Here is an 18,559-nt window from a genome sequence, read left to right on the forward strand (position 1 = left end):
AGGTTCGTTCACAAGAATTTGACGAAAATAAATTTAACTAAAATAAGCGCTGTGTGCAATCGATTTTGTGGAATGGAAATATATTAGCCCATAATTCATGTCTGTTATGTTTAAAATGTAATTTTAGCTTACTGTTTATTGAGCTCCAGCGTATAATATTTACAATGTTATGAATTTTTGATATATTTAAATCTTTGCTATATTGGACTGTTAAATATCAAAGCAATTTGAGAAAATGAATTGAAATGAACTTGGTCAGCCAGACAACAATTTAGTTATTTGTTGTTCAACATATGTCTATGGAGCCCATTCACCACTTCGGGGCAGGGGAGGGGGAGAAGGGTAGTGGTGCTAGTGGGCCTGGAGACTTCATTACTGGGCCCAGTAATGGTTGGGGGGCCAGTGATTGGGCTGTGGGAGGGGCAAGAGCCGGTGTTGCGGGATTCACCAGCGATTGAGTTGGCCAGCAATCGGGAAGCCATCAGTGCAGGGTCATTGTGCAGGTATCAATTTCGGTGCTGACAGATTGGTGCATACACAGTGGCCTGCTCAGGGCACTAATTTCAGTCTCTCCAGTGGGGATAGACCACCTCCTAGTTTTAAATGATACTCATGCTGGTGGTCTCTGCAGTGCACAGAATGTGGAAGATTCTTCTCTGAACTGCCCCTGAAAATACCAACGTGAATTACTCCAGTTTTCATGTGTATTCAACACTTAGAATTTTTTTGGAGAATTCTGGCCTACTTTGAACCTGGCTCCAAGCTAAGATGGATCTCCAGGTTCAGCCCAGGGTAACCAGCTAATCACATTAAGTTATTCCCACAAACAGCAAACTAGGAAGCATATACAACTGAATCCCTTCAAATGATTGGGACATATATATGACTTACAAGTAGAAGCTAAAAATATTCAACAAAACTTGAAAACACTATTTTAACAATTTTGGGGGAAGTGATCCTACTGGCTCATCGCGCTGGTCGATCAGCGTGGCGAGCTAGTAAGATGGCAAGGGAGGCGAAAAACTGATTTTGCGCCTGGTTTCTGGCTCTCACGATATGCCAGACTCTGTTAAGCCAGCATAACAGCCTTGCACCCGGAAAGGGCGCAAGACTGATTTAAGTATTTGTAAGTTAATTTAAAAATGATTAGTGAGCCTGGGATGCAATTGTCCAGGCTCACTTGTCTTAATGGCTTCGTTGGTGAAGTTCCTCACAGGTGAGGATCGCGTATGGTCCATCACCAGAGGGGATCTCATGAAATGGCCTCACCGGAGGTCATTGAAGCCCCCTGGGTGGTCGGGGGCAAGGATGGGCAGTGCCAGCCTGACACCCTAACACTGCCCACTGGGACCCTGGCACTGCCAACCTGGCATTTTAGCAGTACCTACCAGGCACCTTGGCACTGTCTACTTGGCAGTGCTACAGGTCAGGGCCCATGGGGAGGGGACAGATTCCAAGAGGAGAGATGGGGACTGAGGGGGAAGGTAGCATGTGCGTGCTATCTACATCGAGAATTGCTGATGGGTGGCAATCGGCTGGGGGGGGGGGATGTGATCAGGGGCAGTGCGCGGAGAGGTGACGATCAGGGGAGCCATGATTGGAGGGGTTGGGGGAAGCTATGTCCAGGGAGAGTGACAATCTCCCAGTGAACTGTGTACTTCTGACACACTACACTGGGAGATCAGGGTGCATGTGCAATAGCATACTCCAGCATCCAACAGCTGGCTTCCTGGCCTGAATAGACTTTGTCTATTCTCCTTACTGGCAAAAGTCACACTTTGCCTCAGTTCTTTTCCTAAGTGTCATAAGATTTGATTTCTTCTCTCACCGAAAAGAAACAGGTCTGAAACTCACACTTTGGTGAGATCGTCTCCATGGAATTCATCATAATGAAGACATTTGACATTCAATAAATATAAAATTACATCTTCAGTGTGAATGGGTGTATTTATCAGTAGTTTATGATCATGTACATGGTTAAAAATCCAACTGTACCCTATTCAACAGGTATTCTTCTTTCAAGTGTTTTCACAGCATGATGAAGACCAAAAAAGTGGAAGTTAACATCCAAATTAGGAACAGGAATAAGCCATCTGGGCCTTTGAGCCTACTCTGGCATGTGATAAGATCATGGCTTATCTGATTGTGACCTCGACTCCACTTTTCTGCCCACCCACTTTGACTCCCTTGTTAATCAAGAAACTAACTACTCTAGCCTTAAAAACATTCAATGAAAAGAAGCATACTACTTAAATGGACAGAGAGATTGCAGAATTTTGATATGGAGGGACTTGGATGTTACTGGTACATGAATCACAAAAAGTTAGCATGCAAGTGATTAGAAAAGCAAACTGAATGTTGTTTATTGCAAGAGGAATGGAATATAAAAGTAGGAATGTTTTGCTACAGTTTTACAGGGCATTAGTGAGATCACATCTAGAATACTGTGTACAATTTTGGTCTCCTTATTTAAGCAAAGACATAATTGTATTTGACGCAGTTCAGAGAAGGTTCACTTGTCTGATTCCTGGAGGAATGGAGTTTAGAAGAATGAGGTTTATTGAAACATACAAGATCCAGAGAGGACCTGGGCAGTGCGAATGTTGAAGGGATGTTTCTCTTGTGGAAGTGACTCGAGCTTGTTTAAAAATTAAGAGTCTTTCAGTTAAGGCAGAGAAGAGAAGAAATATTCTTCTCTCAGAAGGTTGTGAGTTTGTGGAACTCTCTTCCCCAGACAGCTGTGGAAACAGGGTCATTTAATGTTTGTAAGGCTGATTCCAGACTAACCTTAATCATCCCATCTGCAGCCCAGTACCAAGTCAGACACGATCATGGCCAGCAACATTAAAACCATGACCGAACACCAGTCCATGTCTATTCGCAATTCAGTACAGCTTTTGCCCCTCCCTGGGGCGGAACTATAGCATGTATGCCATGCATGACCCTGTATCATGGCCCACAAAGCCTAGGACTGACTTCCCTCTGGCATCCTGACTACTTGGTTCCAGATCAGGGGGTATGACTGCCTTTCACTTTGCTCTACCATATTTTCCTGTTTGCTGGCGACAGACTGTCCCTCCTCTGCAATGGCATCCATCCCTGGCTGTCCCCCACCCTCTCTGCCTTCCATGAGTTTTTATTCAAGCCCTACGTTATGTGCGATCCTTTCCCCTCTCCGACCCTGATGAGACTTTATGCAAGCCTTACCCTTGTGACAAATCAACACCACCTCCCCTCATATTCCTGAGTCTGCATGTTTCTACACCAATTCATGCAGGTCTCTTGCCATGCCACCCCTTATTGTGCCTGCCTTCCGGTCTTTCAACTTGGACTCCAGCTTCCTCCCACCCCACTCCCACATCTCCCTTCAGGCTGCCACTGCCCCTCCCCCAACTCCTGCAACCCCATCTTTGCCCTCTGTCTTCCATTTCTCCTTACCAGCAACTCCACCCTCAACTCTGCAACTTCTTCTCTCCACAACTGTCCACCTGCCCCAGTCGTGGCGCTGATGTCTGTCTGGGTTACTGCCATGACTGAGCCCCCAAATAATACCCTCCCACTTAATGGTGGAAGGCAGTGAAGTGCACAAACCTACACGCCCACCAGCCTGCTGCCTCCCTGGCTTCAATGAGAACGTGGAGTGGCGCTACTGTAGGTTGGCTTTGAATATAGCACTCACCTCAAAGTCATGAGCTGCCAGCTGCATTTCACTTATATCCAAACATGTTTTAGACAGGTCTAATCTTCCACCAATTTAGGAGATGCTATATGATTCTGGCAAGTGGTGTTTTTAATGAGCATTCATGAGATGGTAATTCCTGATGTGGATCAACAGGAAGTCCAACCTGCCTTCAACCCGTCATGAAAGTGGGGAGGGGAAAGTTCCAAATTGTTTTCCCAAATTTTGCTCTTTCCAAATTCCCCAGCTCTGCCTGCCACAAAACGGGTCGAGGGGAAACTTCTGTCCGATATCCTTTACGTTTTGGGGCAACACAGTGGTACAGTGGTTAGCACTGCTGCCTCACAGTGCTAGGGGTTTGACTCCAGGCTTGGGTCACTGTTTGTGTGGGGTCTGCACGTTCTTCCTGTGTCTGTGTGGGTTTCCTCCAGGTGCTCCAGTTTCCTCCCACAGTCTGAAAGACGTGTTGGTTAGGTACATTGGCCATGCTAAATTCTCCCTCAGTGTATCCCAACAGGTGCCGGAGTGTGGCGACTTGAGACTTCATTGCAGAGTTAATGTAAGCCTCCTAGTAACACTAATAAATAAACTTTAAAACTTTAGCTTCAACTTTCAGAAGTATAACCAAATAAATATAAAATCTGGTTCCCATTAACTTCATTGGAAAGGCGATTTTGGTAGGATTTATAAGCAGAGCAGGATCTGGTATTGCTCATTTTGCATTGTCATGAGAAGTAAAAATTATTCCTGCATTTCTATAATATGGTGCCCAAAATTACATAGAGAAAGCAATATTTCCTGACCACCCCCCAAAAAAAAAGAACCAAGGTAGCAGGAGAGATGAAAGCAAACCACAGCAAGGTAATAAGACAGACTGAAAGAAGGTAGAAAATGGAGCAAGAATTCTCCGAATCTAACCTTATTAAAAATGGAGGACCTGCTAAACTGCTACCTATACAGGTTGAAAAATAAACTCAGACATTTATTTGACATTGGATACCAGTAGCTAATAACGTACTTTAACAACATTCCAGCGGTAACATTAGTTTTAACACTAGCCCTTAAAGCTTAACGCATTTTCTATAAAACTTTAAAAGCAGTTGATTTTTTTAAGAATTGTGACACTGATACCTGATGCATTTAAGCCCAATGAGGATCAGATATTATTTGCCAGTTTTGCAAAGCCATGAATTAATTAAAATGTTCTACCTCAGACCACTCTCCTGTAATCCATATGTATTCACAAGGTTGAGTATTGCACTGCTCCACATCTAATGGCCGTTTCCTTGCATCACATTCAATACTATAAACTTCTTCAGAATTCTGGTTGATACAAGTTACTTTACGATTCCTTGTTCCAGTACCACAGGTCTTACTGCACTGTAAAGGAGGCAAATGAAAATAATGTTTTATTGTATCATATTAGCACATTTTAATATCTAACTAGAAAGAAAAACACCGAGGAGTCACTGGGTAGAGTTCTTTAAGATTATGAAAGGGTTTGATAGGGGAGAAAAAGGGAAATTGGGTGAGGTTTTCCAGCCATGCCCACCCCAAGATCAGAAGTTCCCACCCAAGCTCAAAGGACCTTGACATGGTCTGTTGCATTTTCTATCTTGCCTGCTATGATTCCCCTGGTGGGCGGGCTGGGAAATTTTTGGCCGATTTTTCCATTTGCAAGCTGGACCAGAACTAATGGCCGATAGTCAGAATAAATCCAATGAAGGATCCAAGAACACCTTCCTAACCAAGAGAGTGGTGAGAATATGGAACTTGCTACCACAAGGTATATCTGGGGCTAACAGCACATATGCATTTAAGGGGGAGAGCTGGTTAAAACACAGGAATGAGAAAGGATCCAAAGGATATGCTGATGGGGCTGGAAAAAGGATAGGAGGAGGTTTGTGTGGAGTATAACTATGTGCATGGTTGGATCAAGGGGCCTGTTTCTATACAATTAATAGTGTGGAATGGTACATGGTACATAAATATCTCTGACTTAAATATTTAAACAGAATATTATACATACTGATGATCAATCTTTTAGGAAACAAAGTGCCATGAATAAGGATAACATCACACAATCGTTTGGGGTTCTGTTTCTCAGAAACTTGTACAAAACTGAAGAGAATAAAATACTAAAAACTGTATTACTAAATAGAACATTAAAAAAAAGCAAAATCCAGTCTGGTTAAAACGTGACGAGATACATGATAAAAGCATTTGGACTGTAAATGTTTTGTTGGGAAGTTCAGTTCAACATGGCTTTAGTTTTCTAACAATAACTTGGTGTGAAACTAAAATGAACAGGAATGATCCTCCTGGGTCTAAGTATATTTGAGAGATACTGCCAGCCTCAAACCCCCACAGTAACTACTTGAGGGCCATTGCAGGCAAAGTAGGCCGTCTTAAATTGCTTCCTTAGCATAGGCAAACTGCAGGAGTGCATTTATTAACATAAGGCCTCTGGACCAATTTCAGAGGTCCTTGGCTTAACATGCAGAGCACATTCTACTCTGTCTGTGCCTAAAACAACGGCAGGAACCAATTTAACAAACAATTACGTGAATTTTAGATACTTGCCTCAAATGTTATGGTAACAAAGGAAGTAAAGGGTAGCTTAATGTTTGCAGAATCAAGAAACAGATGTGAGATGATTTTCCCCCAAAAAATCCAAGTGTCCAAAGGCAGGAAAACCCTGAGTTTCATGAATTTATGGTACTCTGTACAACACAGAGGCCATCAGTCAGGTGATTCATGCCGGTAGTAGGGCCAGAGCAGGACAGATGGAGCCTAAACCCATTGGAGAGGCTGGCAGCAGAATGCTCAGGGGGGGCCATTTGTTCAGTGTACTAGTAGATCAGTTGACATCCCCATCCCCGAACATCGTAATCGCTGGCTACAGCCAACACCCCCTTCCCCGGATATCGCTGGCTTCCTGATGGCCAGCCCTGACACCCACACCCCTCCACCCCCTCCCCGATGGCTGGCTCTACCACCAGCCCCCACTCCCAACCCTACCCCATGATGCACAGTCACCCTTTCTTCCTCTGCTACGTTCCCCCCCCACCTGGCTCTGCCCCACCAGGTCCCACCCCCTTGCCACCGCCTGGGTCCCAGGCTGGCACTGCCCAAGGGGTACTGTCCCCTGCTCCTGACCTTCTGGGGAGCCTCAATGGTCTCCAGTCCCACTGGTGAGGCCATCACGTCTGGTCCCGGTTGCTACAAGTACAGATTTTTTAAAAGAATCCAACCCAGAACTGTCATCGCCCAAAGAACAACCAACTAACTCAGACATGCACATCTTTAATCATGAAGCATCAAGACCATCAAATGCAGCTTGAAGTTACTAAACTCTAGACAGTATACTCTTTCAATGGACTCTAATTTGACCAACCTATCCTTCTCCACCCTGTAAGCTGTGTGTGTGTGTGTGTGTGTGTGTGTGTGTTTATGCGTGTGTGCGCGCACACGCATGCAAGCGTCCATTAAGTATTTTATTCTTGTTACTTTATTTTATTATTTTTACTTAAATCGGTTTGTCAAACTAAAAGAAAACCTGTCCTAATGGTTCCATTATGATTACAGTTATTGAGCATATGAGTTGGGAAATCATGATGCAGCTATATAAGACCTTGGTTAGGCCACATTTGGAGTATTGCACAAAATTCTGGTCATCACAACACCAGAAGGAAGTTGATGTTTTGGAGATTGCACAAAGAAGGTTCACCAGGATGTTGCCTGGTCTCGAGGATATTGACTATGAGGAGAGGTTGAATAAACTAGGTCTGTTTTCACTAGAAAGATGGAGGTTGAGGGGAGACCTGATAGCGTTCTACAAAAGTCAGAGAGGCATAGACAGAATGGATAGTCAGAGGCTTTTTCCCCAGGGTAGAAGCGTCAATTACAAGGGGCCACAGGTTCAAGATGAGAGGGGGAAAGATTAAGGGAGATGTGCAGGGGAAGATTTTAATGCAGAGAGTGGTCGGTACCTGGAATGCTGCTAGAGCGGCGCTAGAGGAGATGGTGGAGGCAGGCATATTAGCAACATTTAAGAGATATCTGGATGGGTACATAAATAGGAAGGGAATAGAGGGATACGGACAGAGTAAGGGCAGAGGGTTTTTTTTGTAGTTTAATGGTCGGCGCAGGCTTGGGGGGTGTGGGGGACAAAGGGCCTGTTCCTGCGCTGTACTTTTCTTTGTCCTTTGAATGTAGGGTATGGGCTCAAGACTCACACCAGCTCACACTCTGAACATGTGCTGAATTGGGTGCACTCGGAAATTCTGGAGCCATGTTCTGCTTGTCACGTTTTAAGGTCTGTGGAGTCTCCCTGACTCCTTGAATATTCAGCACATTGAGGTCTTTGAACGATCACCAACTAAAAGTTAGGTCTTTGAAACTAGGAGCAGATTTGCTCTTCTACCTCCAAGGAGACACAACCGATTCTCCCAATGTCTGCTCCAACCAATATCACTTCCCCTTTCAGAAATTATGTGAGAGCTGCTTCCCACAAAGCAGGTGGCCCAAAGGCCAAGCTACTTTTGGGGGTGAAAGCAGTGCCAATATTTTGCCCAGAGTCTGCAGAAGAGGCCCAAGGAACACATTTCCATTAATCCTCAGGCCTCTTACTACTCCACTGTGTTTGGCTCTGAGTTCAAATATCCTGAGTGGTATCATTAGCCTTAAGGTCTTCATTAAACAAACAATTACAGACCTTCCAGCACCTGTAACACATTAATCAAAATTCTTGCAGACAGATTGAAATAGGGTCCACAATTTTTACCTCTATTTTTCTGGTTTAAGATGTACTTGAATCCACCTGTCATAATAATGTATAGTTTTTTTGTATTGGGCTTTGCAAAGATTTTAGAGTAATATTTTGTCTTAATCACACAACGCTATCTTGGCTCAAATGTTAACAGTAAAGACAAAGGTGATAAAAAAAAGATGCAAGCTAATGTTTTCTTTGGTATCTTTTTAAATTTAATAGGACCAATCCTTACTTTGTGAACAATAAGGTTCACTGTACTATTGTTAAGTGCTTATTAGATTAAAAAACTTATTTTCAATATATCACTATATAATTTATCAAATTTTTGTATATTTAAATAGATTCTTCAAAGTGCTAACAAATGTCTGCATAGTTTGTAAAGTAAATCACCAATGAGTAACTCTCATTAATGAGCATGCTGTGCTGCTAAACTCCTTATTTTGTACAACACTGAATGATGAAAGAAATTCAGTTTAGATAAAAGCTGTGTGGAACTAATCTAGAGTAATTGATGTGCAGTCAGTGGGGGTGCATGAGGGGCCTACAGCCCCCTTCATCTAAATGAGTAAGTGGGAGAAAATTGAGTGCATTCTGTCAGTAAGCACAAGGCACCACATTTCTTTCTGGTTGCAAATAACTCATTTTTACAAAAACTAATTTATAGTGGTAAAACATTGCGAGTTAGCTGATTCATTCACACTTACACTCCTCCAAAATTTACAACTGTTAAAATTGGTTCATGCAAATGAGCAAGAAACACAGATATTTACTTTTTAAAAACCAGTGATGAAAGACTTGTGTAGAAAACCTAGAATTATTTAATGAAAATTGAGTAGTGAACCCTAGGTCATGCCTGGCATTAGTCAAGCATGGAAGAGTTTGCTGATGCACAGATTAAATGGATTAGACATTTTCAGGTATCAAACAATGCAACAGGAGATAGGATATTCCCGGCATCAGATGTTAAGGAAGTACACTTGAGGATCAAACCATACAGTTAGAAGAACCAATCCATTATCATTGATACACTGGGTTTACATTATGTATGGCATATAATGTGCACGGCAACAACTCATCAGGGTTATTTATCAACACTTCTATACCTAGCATCAAGGCCAACAAGAGTTGTAATGTCACCGAGACTCCATCACCTCCAAGTTCCCTTCCAAGTTGCACACAATTCTAACTTAAGACATTTCTTTATCATTGGATTGATATCCTGGAGCTCCCTCTCTAACAGCATTGTGGAAGTAATATCACCACAAGAGTGGTTCAAGGAAGTCCACCAGTACCTTCTCAAATCAACAAATGTGGGATAATAAATTTGGTCATGCTGGTGTCACTCATATCCAGAGAATAAATAAAATAAACTGAATAGGATGAATTTTAATAAAATTGGGATAGAAGGGAAAAGAAAAGTAATTGACAAACCAGCCGAACTAAAAGAGGTGATATCACTAGGTTTATAGATCACATTCCCACATAAACTCAAGGAAAATAGGCAGGAGATAATGGTGGCACTTGCTTTATATAAAAATTTCATAAGAGAGGAGATTTTGGTGAGATTATCTGACCACTGCTCAGTAATTTTCCCAGCGGTGGGAGGTGGTGCAGCGATCACTGGCGGTGATATCTTCTGGTGCCACCACTGTCAATGGGAATTTCCATTCAGGCCACCCCATTCTGCCAGGAAGTCCACAGTGGGGCAAAGGGAGGGGACCAGACAGGGAATTTCAGCCAGGGTTAGAGGACTGGCTGACTGCTAATGCTGTTCTTATGTACAAAAGAGGAGTTAGAACAAAACCTGGGAAGCAAGGAGCAGTCACTTTGAAGGTAATGGGAGGCAAGTAGAATCCGTACAAAAAAAAACTATAGAACAGCATGCAGAGACTAGAAATACACGGCGGGATCTTACCTGCTGTTCACACCATGCTCCCACTGTAGTAAGGTCGGAGAATTTGGAGGACAGCCAAATCTCCGTTCACTGCAGCGGGATAGGAATATCCCACTGGCATGAAGTGGTAAATGCAGGGTTGCTTTTAACATTTAAGAAAAACTTGGATGGGTACATGATGAGAGGGGTGTGGAGGGATATGGTCCAACTGCAGGTCAGTGGAATGAGGTAAAAAATGGTTCAGCACAGACAAGAAGGGCCAAAAGGCCTGCTTCTGAGCTGTAATTTTCTATGGTTTCTATGAATGGTGATAAGATTCCGGCCATGATTTTTTTTAAAAGCGAGCATGGAGTCCAAAATTCATGCTTAACTGACCTGATAGTATTCTGTTAAGAGGTAATGGAAATAATAGACAAGAGTAGTGCAACAGATGTCATGTGTTTTCAAAAGGCCTATGATAAAGTACCACACAGTAGGTTCATGACATGTCAAGCTACAAATGGCTGAATCGAATAGCAAATTGGCTAGAAAATGGAAAGCAGAGAGAGCACAGGCAATGGGTAGTAATTCAGATCAGAGGAAAGTAGAAAGTCATACTCCATGTTGTGACCACTGTTGCTCATAATTTACGTGAATTATTTGGACTTTGTAACCCAATATCAGAATTTTCAGATGATACCAAACTATTACTAGGAGGAATGCGACATAATACAAAACAACATTGGAAAGATTGTAGACTGGGCAATTGAGTGCAAGTTACCCTTAACATTGATAAGTGAGAGGTGATGCATTTTGGCAGGCCAAATGTTACCAATGCTTCAGAAAATAAACTAAATTGGGTAGAAAGCTTACAGATGAACAAATCATCGAAAATAGCCTCACAGGTCAGAAAAGCAACTTAAAATGCTAACAGACCAATGGAATTTATTTCCAGAGGTATAGAATTCAAACATATTGAAGTGATGTTAAATTTGTATAGGTTATTGATCAAGCTGCACTTGGGAATACTGTGCACCGTTTTACTATACAGAATACATAAAATACTGGAGCAAGTACGAAAAAGTTTACAGGGATGGAATCAGAATGGGAAGGTACAAGCGTCAGGAAAGATTAGATAGGATTTGGCTTTCAGCTTTAGATGAGAGAAAACTTAGAGGTGAGCTGATGGAGGTCTTCAAAATTACAAATGGGTTTTACAGGATAAATAGTGAAAGAATATTTCCACTCTGGGAGAATTCAAAACTAGTGGGAATAAACACAGCATAGTTATCAGTAAAACCAACGGGAAAATAAGACAATATTTCTTTGGGTCAAGAGTACACTCAGCAGATGCAGCTCATTGCAGTTTTGTGATTATGTGGGCTAAAGGGCAATGATGCAAAAATACAAAATTCATCTTTAATTGATTCTTAACAAACTGAAAGAAAACTGTTAATGCCAGTTTAATGCCTTATCTTTCATCAAAGAAAAATACTCCCCAGAGAAATTATAAAATTGTCAGCAAACATAATAGCATTCCATGAATGCAGAAAATTACTATACATTCATATCTTGCCCTCTAGTGTTATTCATTACTGCAATAAAGAACTACTTTGCAGAATCACTCACCTCTTCTGAAACATAATTCAGGAAGTCATATAAAGGTACAATTACAACTTAAGATGGTGGTTGAAATTCTCTGCTGTTCACTCCCACTGCCATTGCCAAAGAGACATGATGCGGAGATGCCGGTGTTGGACTGGGGTAAACACACTAAGAGGTCTCACAACACCAGGTTAAAGTCCAACAGGTTTATTTGGTAGCAAACGAAGCTAGTAGTGTTTACTACCAAATAAACCTTTAACCTGGCGTTGTGAGACTTCTCACTGTGTTGCCAGAGAGAACATAGAATTTGGCACCTAGCCAAATCTCCGTTCACTGCAGAGGGACTGGAGTATCCCAGCTGTGGCGAGGTCAGAGAATCTGGCCTGGCATGTTTGCACCGAAGAAAGGGAAATTAAGTTGAAATTAGGAAATGCTTATATTGAATGCAGTAAGAATCTTCAATGCTCTGGTTTGTGATCTGGCAGAAGACGTCTCGTTAAATTCCACTCGCACATAAGGCCTGATGCTCAACTGAAGTCCTTAATAGCCATTAATTGGGCATACAATATGTGGCAAAAGCCACCCTCCCTCCGGGCTTGGGTAAGGCCTTCCTGATCAGGCACCCAGTGGTGAGGGCCCCCACTGGCATAAGGGTCTCTCTGCTGATAACCGCCCTCCCATAGCCATTCCTCTCCAAGGCCTGCCTGACTACCTGCACTGTGGGGCCACCTCCATTCTGACAGCTCCAGGACCTGTTGTATTTCCAGCAGTAGGCTGAAGTCCCTGGAAGGACTGAAGAGTTGCTGGTGTTTGTTTGGCTGGCAGCTTTCAAGGCAGGACCACCGTTCTTAAAGGCACAGAGCTATGATGGGAGGCAGTTAACTATCTGACCGACATTGAATTCCACTGGAGCTGCTGAAAGTGATTGCTTTGTGGTTGCCCTCAACCTTTGGGCCAGTGGACAGGGTGACCACTGTAGCCATTAAATTCAATACACAGAACCCAACATGTTTTCACACTCTTTCATCTTTTACTTTCCATCTGGATATGCTTTTGGAGGAGTAGTTTAATGCCGAATTTGTATAAGGAATATTGTTCTCATAACTTTCATTATTTTGAATAGATTTGTTCTTTCTTATGCAAATAATTGTTCGTCTACTGGCATTTATCTGAGCCATTAAAATGGCATTTAATTTTATAGTTTTGCTCATAATATCTTTTTCACTTTTTAATAATGATTTCTGCAGTCCTTTTGATTTTAACTCTTTGCATTATCCCTTAAAAGCCTGAGGTCTGTCAGATGCTGTTCTTTAAGAAACTAAGTGTGGTCAAATTAAAAACAGACCTAGGATCACATTGCATGTCAGGTTACTCTGACCTTGATGTCATTTTTTAACATTTTTAAAGCACAACCCTATACATCATTTCCTTACAGATTAAGCCTGAATCTGCAGGAAAATTTTCATGTTGTGGTTATAGTTGAGATTGATATTCTTTTTATTCTCCAAAAATATTGGCTGTACACAAAATGGGCATTTCGTATTTTTTAACTTATTCGCTCAATGCATTGTTAATAATCTTTAGATAAGGATACAATTTATTCAAATAAATGGGGCATAAATACAACAATTTAGTTAAGAATGTTGTTATATGCATATTGCATATCTGCAGTAGATTAATACAAATTTCCAGCAAAAAAAAACAGATTAAACTGTGGCCATGGCTGTTTTAAGTCTTTCTTTGGAAATATGCCTGTGAGATGTTACAAATGTTCAGAGCTTGGATGAATTTGCTTGCAGCCTGGAATTCTTTAACAAAGCAATGTGACATCTAACATACCCCACCACAATTGATTCCAGGTGTTGGAAGCGAAATGAGACTGAGGGGAGAGAATGGAGGGAGATAAAAGCTCACTTAAAAAGTTAGCTTGTATTCAAAATATGGACTTTAGACTGGTTTGTGACCTACTTTGAGATGAACTGCAATTTCTTGTATGCTGTTAAAATGATAAATGTAATTTACATTCACAAAATACTTTCACAGTTTAACAGTTTTCTAGGAACTAGTTCTTATTTAAGGTTTTTGCCACAATCATTCATGCCAATAAGTTGTACAGTTTGAAATCTTGAAAATATGTTTCATTAAATAGATGAGCATAGGTAATCTGGTATTTTATATTCAGAATGTACCATGATATTATTAAATTTTAAACTGAGAAATGTTAGGTTGAACTAATTTTATAAGCTGAAAAATATGTAATTTTTTGTTCCTTCACTTAAATAGTCTTTAAAGTGAGATAGAATTGGATTTATCCTAATTTCTCTGCGGCAGGGTTTTTCTTTCCCCTAACTTTTTCACTCCTTGGCCAGATGTCAAACATCCTCCGAACCACATGAAGCCAGCCATCTGATCCTAGTTTACAAATCACACCTCAAGTAAGAGTGGTGCATGCCAGGAAGAGTGCCTTTCTCTTGTTTATTCTGAACAGTGCTTTTGCTGTCTGCTGCAGCTGTTGTACTTACTTTTTGCCATTCTCCGACATGCCAGCTATAATGCAAACATTCTCCCATCTGACAGTGCTGAACTGAAGCAGGTTTCGTAGATTGACTGCAGTGAGAATCTTCAATGCTCTGGTTTGCGATCTGGCAGAAGACTTCTCGTTGCTGAATTCCACTCCCACATAAGACTGAGCACTGCGGAATTTGTAAAGGTAAGTGTTGGTATGAAACCTATTGTACTTTAATGCAAACTTACTTGAAGCTTTTCTTTAGTGAATTGGCTATATTATGCACTTCATAAACTAAAATTCCGGATTCTTTACTGTATTAATGTGGTACATCTGGTCTACTGAGACATACTATATTACTATTCTCGTTATAACATTTGAAAGGGACAACAATGATTGGAAAACAGAACAAATCTGAGAAAATTCAGCAGTATTAACAAATATAAATAGTATTATGAAAATTAATTTATACATTAATTTATCTTATTGAGGTATGAACGTCTAAGTAACTATATGGTCCTACCTTACGTATAAGTATTTAATGCAGCATTATTCATTTGCCTTTATGAAGTCTCTTTTAAAAGCTAAGATGGGTTTGACCAGGGTTCTACACAGCCTTTTGCCCTTTTTCGGAACTCTTGGCTTTTGGGCAGAGTAAAATTCAATTCGTTAAAATCAGCAGAGCGAACTTCTGTGATATTAACCATGTACTTCAACATGAATTAAATTAATAAACACTAGAATAACTTACATCAATAGTTTAAGAGCACTTACTTAAATTACTTCAGCAACTTGCAATCACTGCTGTAATTTATATCAGTCAGGAATCTGGGAACTCTGCCCAATACATGGGGGAGGGGAAAAGTGCTTTTTGGTCTTTTTCCCAGGGCAGGGAAAATGTTTCTGAAGTAAGAGTCTGTTCAGCCACGTAAAACTTATCAAATTCACAACTTCTTTTTGAACAATTAAAATTCAAGTTGTTCTTAAATGTTTCAAGTGGAACACATTACGTTTTCTGATTTAAAATGATTATATGCTCTGTAGTCTTTACTTCTCAAAGTACTAATGATGTTTTGAATTTAATGATAGGTTTGTTTTCTCAGTAATTTTCCTCAAAACTATTGGCACACTACATGTGAAAGCAGCAGTCTTGTCTCTATCAAAAGTGCAAGTAGCATGGGTTTCTTTAGAAAGGTTGAAACAAGATGTTTAAAAGTGTAAATAGAATACCATACTGATTTGTTCCAAACTCTATTTTAAAACAGAAAGGCCATTTAATTTCAAACTCATATATGGTGTCCAGCTATCCACGTGTCAAGTGTATTTTTCTCAAATAATGGGTGAAGTATTTATACTCCATAGTAATTTGCAACCTACTATTAAAGAAATCATGGAAATTTTGTAAGGTGCATTTCCCGAGAATACGTTTTCAGTAGCATTAAAGAAACGGCAACAATCATTTTGAATCTCCAATAGGGTTTGGGGCTGCATTTTCTGGCCCCTGCAGGATGTATTTTTTGGAAAGGGGCACCTAAAAGATGACGAATGGGTCACCCATCCCTTCCTGACCTGGTCCACATAACATGGGAAATGGATATTAATGGTCACCTTAGGATCTTAATATGCCTCATCTGCCATAATAAGCTTGATGGTGGGAGGCAGGTGAGTGTTAGTGCGGGAATAAAAGGGTGGTACAACCTTTGGGGGTGCCCTTTGTGCATGAGGGGCATCCCCTAAGATTTACCACCCCCACCCCCCCCACACTTTGAACGGCATTTTATGTCCTCGTTCATCCTGAAACCATGAAATCTTGCCCGAGATTAACAGACCTTTCTGGACGGATTCCCATGGCGAGTGGTGCTGTAGAATTCTGGCGTTTTGTGTCTCACCACCTAGCCTCCGAAAGTCGCCAAACCCCTGTCCCACTAGAATGCCAATCCCTTGCCACCCTAAAAGCCCAGGACTTACCCAGGTCCTGCTGCCATCAGTCTTCTCATGGAACTGTTCAAGTAGTGCATGCTGCTGAGGTCTGGCGTTGCTGGAATTTACAAAGCTGCTGATCAATAAAATCGAGGGTGAGACTTCTTTCCACTGAGGGATGGAAGTCCCACTCTCGAGTAGGTAAGGTCACCCGCAGCACGTTCCTGCTGCAGGGCAGCCTTATTTAAAGTCAGTCAGTTGTGACTGACTTTTCTGAAGGGCAAGAGGGCAGGGGTGAGCAACAGCACTCCCTCCCTCTGCATCTCCCCTTTAAATTCAGCAAGTTTGGAAAGTTTACTTATCCAACTATAGAACATTATTGGGAGAGGAGGATGGATTTGGTGACACTTGGGAAAATCTCAGTTTACCAATATGACCTCAATTGGTCTCATCCCTGTACAATTCACATTTTGTAGGCAAGGTAGCACAGTGGTTAGCACTGCTGCCTCACAGTGCCAGGGAGCCAGATTCGATTCTGGCCTCAGGTCGCTGTCTGTGTGGAGTTTGCACATTCTCCCCATGTCTGCATGGGTTTCCTCTGGGTGCTCCATTTTCCTCCCACATTCCAAAGATGTGCGGGTTAGGTAGGCTGGCCATGCTTAATTAACCGTAGTGTCAGGGGGATTAGCAGGATAAATATGTGGGATTATGGTAATAGAGTCTGGATGGGATTATGGTCAGTGCAGACTCGATGGATCAAATGGCCTTCTTCTGCACTATAGAGATTCTATGATTCTATGAAGGTTGTTAAGGAATATGGTCAAAGGTACATAACGGGAGTTAAAGTACTGATTAGCCATGATCTAATGGAATGGCAGAACAGCCTTGATGTGCTGAATGGTTTACTCCTGTTTCCGTGTTCCACAGTACCTGTACGCTTGTATAATTATACTTCGCTCTGAAGGTTCTGCTGTGCCATGATAATGCTAATGTACATTCACGTACCACAGGGAATGCATTTACATTCAGAATGTATGTTAATATTTAATGCTAAATTGTCCAAGTCTATGCCTGTGGAAAGATACCTCACCCATCAGTGACATATAACTGAAATTTGCAGTCACTCTGACTTTCTGATTCATGCATTTTGTTCCATGTCAATTTATGTGCTTAGACAGAGAAAGTGAAATATCTCAGTGCGTTGGTTGTCATAGCAACTGTGCCATGAAAAGTGAAAAATTGCACGTAATTGATTTCAAGAGAAGTGAAAAAGGAAATAAAAGGCAAAGAAACAATCCTATATTGGCACCCGACATAAAACATTCAACTTTGTATTGCTTGAAAAAAAAATTAACAATAAACCGATCTTAAAAACTTGTATTAAGTCCAAACTATATTGTAAATAAAATGTTTCAAGGCTCCATTATTATACGTAATGCCCATAATTTCCTAATCTCATGCAGAAATCACACTAAGGACAGGATTTTCCGCCTTGTCAACAAACCTTTTGCTGGTTGTCAAATTATCCAACCCGTCTGCGACAATTCCCACGGCAGACGGAACCAGGAGATTTAGGCCCAAATTTTACGCTAGTTTCTGCACCTCTACTTACAACAAAACTTCCTGCAGTGCTCATTTGCTTGTCCTGGAACATAGAAACCAGTGACAACGGAGTGTAAATGCTGTGCCATTTATTGGGATAATGGCAAGTGGGCAGATGTGTTCTGTTATGATGCCTCACATTTAGGAGATCTTGTTTTGGCTATTAACTCATCCTCTTCCATCATTATAATAAAAACAGCATTCCAGGTCCACAAAGTAACTAAAATTGCTAAAGGAACATTGAAATTTGTTTTGAGAAGCTTGGAATTCAAAAATAGTGGAGTTTTGTTAAGCTTGTATAGGTTGTTGGTCATAGAAACATAGAAACCAGAAGCAGGAATAGGCCATTGGATCCTTCGAGCTTGCTCCACCATTCATTTTGATCATGGCTGATCATCACATTCAATATCCTGATCCCCCTTCCCCCCATATTCCTTGATCCCTTTAGCTCCAAGTCCTATATCCAATTTCTTCTTGAAATCAGACAACATTTTGGCCTCAACTACATTCTGTAGTAATGAATTCCACACATTCACCACCCTCTGGTGAACAAATTTCTCCTCATCTCAGTTCTAAAAGGTTAACCCCTTATCCTCAAAC

At 41.3% G+C, this 18,559-nt stretch overlaps 1 protein-coding gene across 1 annotated transcript in view; it reads right to left on the minus strand.

The window, feature by feature from the left end:
• The window catches only part of adamts9 (ADAM metallopeptidase with thrombospondin type 1 motif, 9), a 263,821-nt gene that overhangs the window by 27,873 nt on the left and 217,389 nt on the right, over nt 1–18,559 (minus strand). Inside the window, exons 30-31 of the mRNA XM_080183228.1 lie at nt 14,454–14,624; nt 4,889–5,059 (exon numbers count right to left, since the gene is read on the minus strand). Of these exons, the coding sequence (XP_080039354.1) occupies nt 4,889–5,059; nt 14,454–14,624 (342 nt within the window). The remainder of the gene's footprint in view (nt 1–4,888; nt 5,060–14,453; nt 14,625–18,559) is intronic.

This window comes from Carcharhinus amblyrhynchos, chromosome 3 (genome assembly GCF_965287045.1).
Source record: "Carcharhinus amblyrhynchos chromosome 3, sCarAmb.v2.hapA, whole genome shotgun sequence".
Lineage (NCBI taxonomy): Eukaryota > Metazoa > Chordata > Chondrichthyes > Carcharhiniformes > Carcharhinidae > Carcharhinus > Carcharhinus amblyrhynchos.